Below are 11,176 nucleotides of genomic sequence, written 5' to 3'. Positions count from 1 at the left end.
GCCCGCTGCCGTAATGAGCCGAAGAGCGGCGCGGCCGAACTGAGCCGAGCGGAGCCGAGCGCCCGGCCGTAATGCTCCGAGCGGCCGCGCACTCCCGCACCGCACCGGGACCGCCACAGGAATTGGGGAATCACGGAATTAATTAGGCTGGAAAAGGTCTCTGAGGTCATGCAGCCCAACCTGTGACCCGACACCACCATGTCAGCTAGACCTGAGTGCCGCATCCAGTCTTTCCTTAAACATTCCAGGGACGGTGATGCCACCACCTCCCTGGGCAGCCCATTCCAGCGCCTGGCAAACCTTCCCGTGAAGAAATCCTTCCTGATGTCCAGCTTAACCTTCACTAGTTGCCAGGGGGAAGAGGTCGACTCCCACCTGGCTACAACCTCCTTTCAGGCAGCTGTGGATGCCTCAGGACACCCTGGGAGGTGTGGAAGTGCCCCAGGACAGCGAGGGGCAGTTGGAAGAACGGTGTCTGGCACCAGCCCCTGGAATCTCTGGGGAGGAGAGCCCTGGGGGACTCTGGGGGTAACCGCAGGCAGCTCATGGGGTGTCTGTGAGGATGAGTGCAGGAGCTGGGGTGGCCCTGGAACAGCTCAGGAGAGGTTTGCTAAGGGGTGGTCACAGTCTGTCCCCTGTAGCCCCTTCTCTGGGGGTTCTCTGACCCAGGTGTGGGATGAGGTGGGAACCTCAGAGCAGGCTGAGTGTCTGGAGAGATTCCAGAGTTTCTCCGGCATCCAGGCCCCGTGGGTTCCCCAGGGAATAGGGCCATGGATGCGGGGGTCCAGCAGGCTGGCCATGCCCCCCCACCACCACCTCCCAGCCCTTTTCTGCCTGAGCAGAGCTGGACAATCCAGCCTTGTCCCTAGCGGGTCTGAAGTAGGTCAGGGAGGCTGGGCCAAGCTGCTGGGCAGGGGAGTGGGTGGCAGGGGGTGCAGAGGGCCCCAGGCACCCGCCCCTGTGGCCACACTACAAGGTTGGTGCCCACCCTCTGTCCTGGTAGGACCCCAGTGTCCCCAGCCCAGGGGATGCAGGGCATTTCCCTAACCCCCCTTTGGGCTCCTGGGGTGGTTTGGGGTCCCTCTGCATCCCTGCAGGCTCCACACCCCTTCTGGCAGCTGGGGGTCCCATGGGTGCAGGCTGGAGTGGCTGGATCCTGGGGAACAGCACCCAGTATGGAGACCTGGGGACTTGGTTTTGGGCAGGGAGCCTGGAGCTGAGCTGGGTGGGAGCTGTGGGACGAGAGAACAAGGAATACAGAAGACAGGAGAGGGATTTCTCACCCCTTAATTGCAGTTAATGATTGACGAACATGTTTACTGCAGGAGGCAAAGGTCTGGCAGTGCCAAGACGAGAGTGCAGAGGCAGCATCCCCAGGGACACAGCCACAGGTAAGGGATGCCAGCTCCTATCCCCCCACGGGCACCTGGCTGCATGGGGGGAGCTGGGGGTGTCTGTCACCCGTGGAGCTGCCCACGGGCCCTGGCACAAGGAGGGACACACCGTGGTCACACCAGGGTTACTCTGGGACTCCCAGCTCTGCTTGGAGAGGCCCTGCTGGGCACAAGCAGCGGAGCCTCCAGCCATGCCCAGGACAGGCTCCTGGGGTCCCCCTGGCACACCTACAGCCTCTTCTACCCCATCCTCCCATGCCATGTCCTCGAGGAGCCCGTGCCCAGGAGTGCAGTGAGGAGCCTGGTGTTTGCTCAGCAGAGGGGACTGTCCCCACCAGCACCTCTCCTGCCCTGGTGGCTGCTCCCCTGAGGGGTTTGGGGGGCAGGCCTCAGTCTCTGAGGTGTTTGCTCCCTGCTGTGTGCCCGCAGGCATCCTGGCAGGATGGCATGGCGCTCCTTGGCGCTGCTCCCCTTCCTCCTGGCAGCAGGTAAGGACTCCTCTTGGCGCCTGGCATGGCTGGGTGCGAGGTGCTGGAGCTGCCTTCAACCTCCAGCACTCTTTCTCCATTCCCTGGGGGAAGCTGCAGCCCCAAAACTGCTGCCTGCCCCACTGGGGACCCCGGGCAGGGCAGGGCAGGGCTGGACAGCAGGGACGTGCTCTGGAGGGGTGGGATGAGCACAAGGACAGGGCTGGGGTTCCCCTGCCTGCCATGGAGACCCAAAGCACGGCTGGGAGCTGAGGAGGAGCTGAGGAGTGCTGCCAGACGTGCAGCCCAGCACGGTGATGCTGCTCAGCCCCTCTTCCCTGCAGTTTCAGGGAACACTGTCCCCATCCTCAATGTGACCATCTTCTACGTGCCTGAGGACCTGGAGCTGGGTGAGCAGGGCGGGCTCAGGAGGGGCCTGGGGTGTCAGAGGAGTGACTGGGGGGCTCTCGGGCAGGGGCTGACACTGCCTGTGCCCCCAGACCAGCTTGCTTTCCAGCTGAAGGCTTATGACCTAGACAACGACCCTCTCACCTACCAAATCGGAGGGACAGACGCCTTCTACTTCTCTGTTAACTCCACATCAGGCAGGGTGACCCTGAGGAGCTCCCTGGACCGTGAGGTGAGGGCAGAGGATGGGGCCAGATGTCCCTGGGTGGGTATGGGATGGAGGGCAGAGCCTGTGGGTCACTCCCAGCTCCTGGGGGGAAAGTTGTCCTCACAGAAGCTGGGGCTCAGCCATCCAAGGACTGAGCTTCACCTTGGCCCTGACCAAGTCCTGCCTTGTGTCCCCTCAGCTCCAGGCCAGGCTCACCATCATCGCCATGGTGTCGGATGGGGTGAATAACGAGGTGAGTGCTGGGTGGCTGCAGGGAGGCAGCCCCCACGGGCAGGGCTCACTGGGGAGCAGGTGGGTGATGCTGGCTGGCTAGCCAGGGTGGGCAGGGGGTGCCAGCACTGCACCCAGCTCTGCTGCCCACCATCCCCCACACCCCCATCCTTGTGCCCTCTCTGACACCTGGTAGGTTTCCAAAAAAGTCACCATCATCGTGGAGGACCGCAATGACAACGCCCCTGTCTTCCAGCGCCTGCCATATAATGCCATCATCCCCGAGGTACCTCCCTGGGACCTCCCAGTCCCCTGGGCAGCAGGGCAGGGGTGCTGGGTGGCTCCTGTGGCACGGGTGTGCCAGCAGTGGGACAGCAACAGGCTGGGAACAGTGTGACCACACTGGGCGTGTGGTGACAGTGTGCCTGGGCGTGGGGCTGTGCACGGTGCAGCCAGCACCTGGGAGCACCCTGTCACCAGGGCAATTCCCGGTGGGAGCCTCTGCGTCACCCTGAGAGGCTGGAATGTGACGGGGACTCTGCCCTTGCAAAGAGTTCAGGGTGTGCCCAAGCTACCTGCCAGCCCAGACACCGTGACACTGGATCAAGGTGTAGATGGGGCGTGGGGCTCACTCCGACCCCATCCAGCAGCTCCGGGGCTGGGGTGGAGCCTCTGCCCCCCAGGGAGGGCAGAGAGGGGGTCCAGCCTCTGAGTGAGGGCAGAGAGGGGGTCCAGCTTCTGAGTGAGGGCAGAGAGGGGGTCCAGCCTCTGATGGAGGGCAGAGAGGGGGTCCAGCTCTGAGCGAGGGCAGAGAGGGGGTCCAGCTCTGAGAGAGGGCAGAGAGGGGGTCCAGCCTCTGAGGGAGGGCAGAGAGGGGGTCCAGCCTCTGAGAGAGGGCAGAGAGAGGGTGCACCCTCTGAGCGAGCGCAGCAGCTCGTCCCTGTGTGTCCCACGGCACTGGGCAGTGCCAGCAGCCCTGCAGGGCCACAGCGTGCCAGGGCAGGGCTGGCAGGGCCCAGCATCACGCCCTGCTCTGTGTCCACCACCCCCGTGTGCCCAGAACACGGCTGTGCACAGCATCATCTACAGCGTGTTTGCCAACGACAGCGACACTGGGAACGCCTCCAAAGTCAGCTACAGCATCGAGGAGGTGAGCACGGGGCTCTGTGGAGTGGGTCACACCATACCCAAAGCCCACCCCTGAGCCCCCCCTGTGCTGCTCAGGTGCTGGGGGACACGGCCAGGGCACACTGATATCTCTGGGGTGCAGGGAGGTTTTGGGCAGTGGATGCAAAGTGGTTTCAGTTTCAGGCTGGGGATGAGCCAGGTGATTGGGTGTAAATGTTGGGGGTCCCCATGGGCCAAGCCTGGCAGGAGGATGGGGATGGAGCCCCCATCTCTGCTGGGACACCTCTGCTCCCTGCCTTGGTGACACAGGCTGATGTCCCCTGCTCAGGTGATCCCAGACAACATGAACAATCTCCAGCTCTTCTACATCCTGACCAACGGGAGTGTGGTGCTCAATGGCTCCCTGGACTACACCAAGAACACTTTCTACCAGATCAAGATCCTCGCCCAGGTGGGGACCATCCAGGCTGCGGTGCAGGGCTGCCAGGTAGGGGAGCTGGGTGACTGAGAGGTGCTCTGCTCTGCTCCTCAGGATGGTGGGGGATGGCTGCACAACAACTGGACCGTCCAGAAGAGCTTTACTTACCTGTCCCTGACCATTAAGGACATGCCCAACCTGGACCCACGGTTCCTCAATGAGCCCTACTCAGGCTCTGTGCCTGAGAACTGCGACCTGGTGAGGATCCTGCCTGCCCCAGTGTCATGTCCCTGCCCCTGGCCCTCCCTGGGGGCTCTTATGCCCTGAAGGGCTGGGCCACCAGGCCTGTGGGCAGCTGGAGATGTCATAGGTCCTTCCCTGATGGCCATGTCCCCACAGGGCACCACTGTGCTGACTGTCACTGCCATGGACCAAGACACAGGGGTGAAGGACAGCATCTCCTACACCATCACCAGTGAGTGATGGGGCAGCATGGCTCAGGCAGGGGATGACACAGTGGGATGAGCAGGAGGGGTGGTCAGGGGTATGCTGGAAAGTGGTTCTGGGCACCCAGGCTCTGCCAGCCTGGCCTGCTGGCAGAGAGAGGACCAGGCCTTCCTTTCCCCGCGGCTGCCACTGGTTCCTGCTGTCTCCTTGTCCTAGATGCCAGCGTTCCTTTTGTTATCAATGGCACAACGGGCACCATCACTGTGAGTGAGCCCCTGGACCGTGAGCAGCTGCCAAGTGAGGAGGTGCTGCTGGAAGTCACGGTGAGTAGGAGATGGCAAGGGGAACCCCATCCTCTTCCTCTCTCTGGGGCCCTCCAACCTGCTCTCTCCTCCTCCCCAGGCACGTGAGGAGCACCTAGATATCCACGGCAAGGTGGCCCAGACCAGCACCCTGGTGACAATCTTGGTGACTGATGTCAATGACAACAAGCCCCAGTTCTACAACTGCTCCCTGTCCAGCTGCAACTTCTCTGCCAGTGCTCAGAACAGCTTCACAGGCAGCATCATAGAGCACTCCTCCACCAGACTGCCTGTGTCCAACCTCAACATTGTTGCCTACGACCCAGATAAGGTAGGAGCCTGCCCGTGGTGCTGGGTTGTGGTGCTGCTGTCTGTCCTTGCTGCACCACTCACCCTGGCTCTTGTCCCTCCCTGGCAGGGCATCAACAGCAGTTTTGAGCTGAGCCTGCAGGGTCCGAATGCCAACGCCTTCACTGTGTTCCCCACGACGATTGTGGGCTCAGGGGAAGTCCAGATCCTGGTGCAAAACTCATCCTTGGTGGACTACGAGATAAGCCATGTCATGGTGGTGCAGGTGGGACTTGTAGGGCTGGCCTGCTCTGTGGAGGCAGTTCCTGCACCCTGTGTGCACTGGGCTCAGTGGGGACACATCCCTTCTCTTGCAGAGTTCAGGAGTAAAGCAGAACAGCACTCTGCCCTGGCACTTTGCTTGGTGCAGGGCAGCTGGGCTGGAGTGTGACAGGTCTCTGTAAAGTTTGGAGGCTCATGTGAGACACAGTTCCTTTTCAATCCTGCAGATCATTGCCAATGACACAGGGAACCCTACAGACTGCTGCTCCACGGCCACCGTGACCATTGACCTCATTGACAGCAATGACCACATCCCTGAGTTCCCCCAGAGCACCTACAACCTGAGTGTGATGGAGAACAGCCCCGACGGCACCGTCATCTCCCCAAACATCACGGTCAGGCACTGAGCAGGGAGTGGGCACACCTAATATCCCCAAGCAGGGCACTGGCCACACTTAGCACTTTTAGTACAGCTCGTGCTGAGGGCACTGACCTCTCCATACGCACAGGAAGGACTCAGGACCAGTGGGTACTCAAGGGTGGGACCCCTCTCCTATCAGCACCACATTTTTGGGGTGCTCACTGCCAACAGCCACTGCCCCAGACCATCACTGCTCTGAGGGCTGAAACAGATTGACCAGATGGTTCCTTCTGTGTTCTAGGCCTATGATCCAGACAGCGGTGTCCTGGGCCAGATCACCTACCAGCTGCTCCCAGAGAACATGTACGTACGGGCACAGCCAGCCACGAGCAGGGCATCGTCCTGGAGAGCGGGCTCCAGGCCTGAAGGCTCTGTGTGTGCCACAGCCGTAACACCTTCACGGTGAACGCCACAACCGGGGCGCTGCTGGTGTACGACGGGAGCTTGCTGGACCGGGAGACTCGCTCCATCTACTACGCCAACCTCCAGGCCAGGGATGGCGGCGGCCTGGTGGGCACCACGGTGCTGGAGATCACCGTGCTGGACGCCAATGACATGGCACCCGTGGTCATTGGCTCCTACTTCATCTCGGTGGAAGAGGGGCAGAATGTTAGCACGCAGATCCAGGTGTGTGCCAGCAGAGGTGGCAGAGGGGAGGGACTGTCCCCGAGGTGCCCGACAGCCCTGTTCCAAACACTGACCTTTTCAGGCCATCGACAATGACGAGCCTGACACCTGCAACAGCAAACTGGGCTTCATGATCTTGCCAGGACTGTTCAGCGACAACTTTACCGTCAATGGAGACACAGGTGAGATGCACAGCAAGGAGCCACTGGACCGCGAAGCCGTGGAAGATGAGCGTGGACAGATGGTGGTGACAGTGATGGTGTATGACCACGGCGAGCCACCGCTGAACACCACGGTGAACGTCACCATCACCGTGGGGGTGAGCCCTGGGCACAAGCAGGGACATGCTGGGGCAGGCTGGGGCTTGGAACTGGGATGGATGGGCAGGGCGGGGCTGTGGAATCCTTGGCTGCGGCAGAGCTGCCGTGTCTCCAGGCTTTCTGTGGGGGCAGAGTGAATAGCTGATGCAGGGAGGCAGGAGAGGGCTTGTGCAGCTCCTGCCTGTGGGCAGGCAGGTGCCCACACTCCTGTCCCCAGCTGGCTGTGGGGAATCCTGTTTCCTGGAAGGGCTACAGCCATGGGCTTTGTCTTCTGCAGGACCTGAATGACAACATTCCCGTGTTCCTCAACCAGTCCTATGAGTTCTCAGTCTTTGAAGACTCTCCAGGTAGAAGTTGCATGGCCAGGTTTGTGGGACCAGCAGTGGCCCTGAGTCAGTGCCCACTGCCCTCTCAGTGTCTGTCTCCACCTGCAGGGTCCTTTGTGGGTGAGGTGAAGGCCACAGATGCTGACCAGACAGAGATCAACTCCCGCATTTCATTCCGACTTGAAAGAGGCAGTGGCTCCAGCAACTTCTTAATCCGCTCAACCCGCCTGGGGCCAGGGAACTACAGTGGGCAGCTGACCGTAGACCCTGAGACGTCCCTGGACTATGACACACTGCAGCAGAAATTCTTCACCCTGACAGTGCTTGCAGAGAACACGGCCGCAGACAACGCAGGGGACAAGGCCAACGTCTCAGTGACAGTCCACATCCTAGATGTCAATGACGAGTCCCCCAGCGTCCTGCCAGGCTCACTGCAGGACGTGTCGGTGGCTGAGAACGGGACACAGCAGGGTCTGATCCACACGCTGAGTGCCTTCGACCCTGACACCAACCACTCGCTGGTCTTCGAGGAGCTGGCGGTCGCCTGCTTCAAGGGGGACAGCAGTGCTGAGGACGTGTGCTGGGGCTGGTTCGTGCTGGCCCCCAACGGCTCGGTGCTGGTGAACAGCTCGGACATCGACTACGAGGTGTGTGACAGGGTCCTGCTCACGCTGAGGGTGGAGGATCTGTACACTGAGAAAGGCAACCGCTACAGCCAGAACGGTACGGCCCCGCTGCCCGCCCCTTCCCCAGCCCCCTGCCTCTCCCACCTCCCACGGGAACTGTGGGCTGCAGGGCAGGGGCTGCCTGGTTTGGCTACAGAGGGAGGGTGTCCCCACCTCTTTTGACCTTTTGGGAGGACACAGCTCCCATAGGAAGCAGAGGATGGTGCTGCAGGGCTGCTCTGTTGGTGATCAGAGCTCTGCTTTTGGGACGTTTGCAGAAACGCTGAGGATCATCATTATTGATGTGAATGACAACGTGCCAGTCTTCGAGGCCATCTCAGAGACTTTTGGTGAGCAGCTGGGGTTGGCACATCACGTGGGCTCCTCGCTGCACCCACACATGCCCTGCCACATTCACCAGCAGCAAGGATCTTCCCCAAGCCCAGGGCAGGGCTGAGAGTGCAGGGGCCAGGCTGGGGTTACTCAGTGCTTTCCATGGAGGCTGTGGGGCTAAGGGCAGCAGTGGGTGCTTGGAACCCTGGGGCTGTGTGGGCGTGGGGTCTGCAGCAAGTCTGGCTGCTCACCAGCATGACTGCACCATCCATCTGTCTCTTCCTGGCAGTGGTTGTCCCCGAAATCTCTCCCGTGGAACTGCAAGTGGCTACTGTGAAGGTGAGGATCTGCCTGCCTGTATCTGTCAGTCCGTGCAGCCGTGTTCACTTGTCCCCACCATGGGCAGGCAGGGGCCATTCCCACCCGTGCTCCTGCCATGCTCTGTCCCTGCAGGCCACAGACGCTGACTCAGGGCTGGGGGGAACCATCACCTTCTCCATCGTCAGTGTGGTGCTTGTGGAGGACAACGGGGCCAGTCGGCCCTTCGAGAACCTCTTTGGGGTGTCCACAACACCTGACAAGGGCGCCTACATCGGGAGTATCCGGTGAGGCCGTGGGGCTGGGCTGGGCTGGGAGGGAGGGATGCAGCTGCTGCAGGGCCAGCGTGGGCTGGAAAGGGGACAAAGCCTTTCTGGAGTCCTGCCTAGGCATGGAGGGAGGATGGAGTTCGAGGGATGGCAGGGGTCATGCAGTGCAGTGCAGTGGGATCACTGATGTCCCATCCTCACAGAGTGGCCAGCAACCTTGATGAATCTCTGAAGGGGCAGTACAAGGTGACGGTGGAGGCTCGGGATGGTGAGGAGCCGGTGCACAGAGCACAGACCGTGCTGAGCGTGAGTGTCACCCCCAAACCCCATCCCAGGACACCACACCCGCCCAGCCCAGCTCTGCTCAGCCCTGTCCCCACACACAGATCTTCACGGTGGATCAGAGCTACCGCGTGCGGCTCCAGTTCGTGACAACGGTGGAAGAAGTCCAGAGTAACTCCGAAAATATTAAATTGTAAGGGGTGCTGGGCCGGGGCTGGGGGTGCACGGATGGACCCACCGACTGTGTCTCTCAGCTTCATGGACTGTGAACAGGGTGGGCCAGGCAGGTCCCCACCAGAGGAGGGGGCTTCAGGGGGTCAGTCTGCTTCCTGTGAGCAGAACAGCAGGATGTCCAGCCCAGCTCCCCCCCCCTCTTGCTCCTAGGGCCCTGACCACCGTGACCAAGGCAGCAGTCTACGTGGTGGCCATCCGAAGCATGGAGGACACCCGTGACACCCAGTGAGTGGTGGTGGGGAAGGGGACGTGGTGGTGGCCTCAGGGGTGTCACCCTGGGGCAGGGCACCACACTCCCCCCATCTCTGTGGTTCTGCAGCGTGGATGCCAAGTCGGTGATGGAGGCTTACTTCGTGTACAGCAATGGCACTGCCCTGGATGTCAATGACCTGAGCATGTGAGTGCTGGGGCTGTGCAGGGGCACTGCCACGTGCTGGAGCCAGCCCAGCTGCTCACACCTCTGCTTGCCTTGGCAGACTCATTCAGTCCGACCCGGTGGGCTTGGCTGAGCTGGTGAAGCTGGGCCTGGCTGTCATTGTGAGTGGGGCCAGGCAAGGGGCACGGGGAGAGGCCAGCAACCCCTTTGGGGCTGGCTGGGGGGGTTTCACTGGCTGGAAATGTGCCCTAACCCTGCTCTGTGCCAGGGCCCCGGGGAGGTGACAAAGCCCACCAAGGAGGTGGAGCTGATTGGCATTATCGCAGGATTGGCAGCATTCCTGATCATCTTCATACTCATCATGACCCTGGTTTTGGTACTCACCACCAGGAGGTACTTCACTGCCTGCACTCCCTCCTACCACCCCCCACCGCCCCCACCCTCACCAGCACCCCCAGACCCATCCCCATCCTCCAACCCTCTTCTGCCCACCCCATCCCACTGCCCAGCTGCTCCCTGCCCCTCTCACCCACCCCATCCCTGGCCTTTGCAGCTACAAGAGGAAGCTGAATGCCATGAAGGCTCTGAAGGTGGCCACAACATTCAACCCTGCAACAGCACAGCAGGGAGCTGGCATCCCTGGCACCAACCAGTACAATGCTGAGGGGTGAGTGGGGGGCTCCCTGCAGCAGGTGGGCAGAGACCAGGCTTGTCCCCACATCCAGGGGCTGCAGTGCCCCAAGGGGCAGCACTTACCTGCCACCCATCCCTGAGCAGGGCCAACCCCATGCTGAACCACCCGCTGGATCCCTCCCACGACCTGGGCTTCCACGAGGACTCCATCTCTGTCACCAGGTGAGCTCTGTGGGCAGGTCCCAAAGGTCACAGGCTGTCACCTCGTACCTCACTTCCCCAGTGCCTGGGTCCTTTTTTACCTCCCACCCTCCATTCTCCACAGCGTGAATTCCCTGGATGAAAATACAGTAAATGCACCAGCAGATGACAACTTTGAGGTCGAGGTAAGTGTGCAAAGAGCTGCCAGTGCTTGGCAGAGCACCCTGCATCTTCTCTCTGCTGTGCTCTCCAGGGCCTCATGGACCCCTCGTGTCCTTTACTCTGCACCCCTCCACAGAGGGGAAGGGAAGGACAGGTGTCCCTGCCCTACCTCTCTGTCCCCATCCCTTCTGACCCCACTCTCCTCCTGCAGCAGGTCAAAATGCAGCCAACAGACCCCACTGACAAGGAGGTGCTGGTGGCTGCCCTGGACCTGAAGGAGCCCACCAAAATAGCATACCTCAACACCACCTTCACCACCACGGACTTGTGAGCGGGCTCACAGGGTGCAGCAGGGCCAGAGCAGGACTCGGGCAGCTGCTTCAGTGTTGATATGTTCAGTGTCTGGCAATAAAACTGTTCCACGGGGGTCACAGTG

At 61.3% G+C, this 11,176-nt stretch overlaps 1 protein-coding gene across 2 annotated transcripts; it reads left to right on the top strand.

The window, feature by feature from the left end:
• The first annotated feature begins 144 nt into the window (after positions 1-144).
• Positions 145-11,167, top strand: CDHR2 (cadherin related family member 2). Of its 2 annotated transcripts, XM_064387677.1 has the most exons (33): positions 145-428; positions 1,326-1,391; positions 1,824-1,882; positions 2,206-2,271; positions 2,362-2,501; positions 2,677-2,730; positions 2,905-2,994; positions 3,769-3,858; positions 4,165-4,287; positions 4,369-4,512; positions 4,654-4,729; positions 4,918-5,024; positions 5,104-5,334; positions 5,422-5,577; positions 5,801-5,968; positions 6,236-6,297; positions 6,381-6,621; positions 6,704-6,940; positions 7,219-7,288; positions 7,376-7,990; positions 8,211-8,282; positions 8,555-8,604; positions 8,719-8,870; positions 9,056-9,158; positions 9,239-9,327; positions 9,519-9,593; positions 9,688-9,765; positions 9,845-9,905; positions 10,013-10,137; positions 10,298-10,411; positions 10,522-10,599; positions 10,703-10,763; positions 10,952-11,167. In XM_064387677.1, exons 1-33 carry the CDS (start codon positions 199-201, stop codon positions 11,069-11,071), a joined length of 4,203 nt encoding a protein of 1,400 aa, XP_064243747.1. In that variant the 5' UTR covers positions 145-198; the 3' UTR covers positions 11,072-11,167. The 2 variants fall into 2 exon arrangements, with proteins under 2 accessions (XP_064243747.1, XP_064243748.1); XM_064387678.1 differs by lacking the exon at positions 145-428 and having other exon boundaries at positions 1,300-1,391.
• Positions 11,168-11,176: the final 9 nt, after the last annotated feature.

The sequence above is a fragment of the Passer domesticus genome, chromosome 13, assembly GCF_036417665.1.
Source record: "Passer domesticus isolate bPasDom1 chromosome 13, bPasDom1.hap1, whole genome shotgun sequence".
Taxonomy (NCBI): Eukaryota; Metazoa; Chordata; class Aves; order Passeriformes; family Passeridae; genus Passer; species Passer domesticus.
This window is presented reverse-complemented; position numbering and strand designations above follow the sequence as displayed.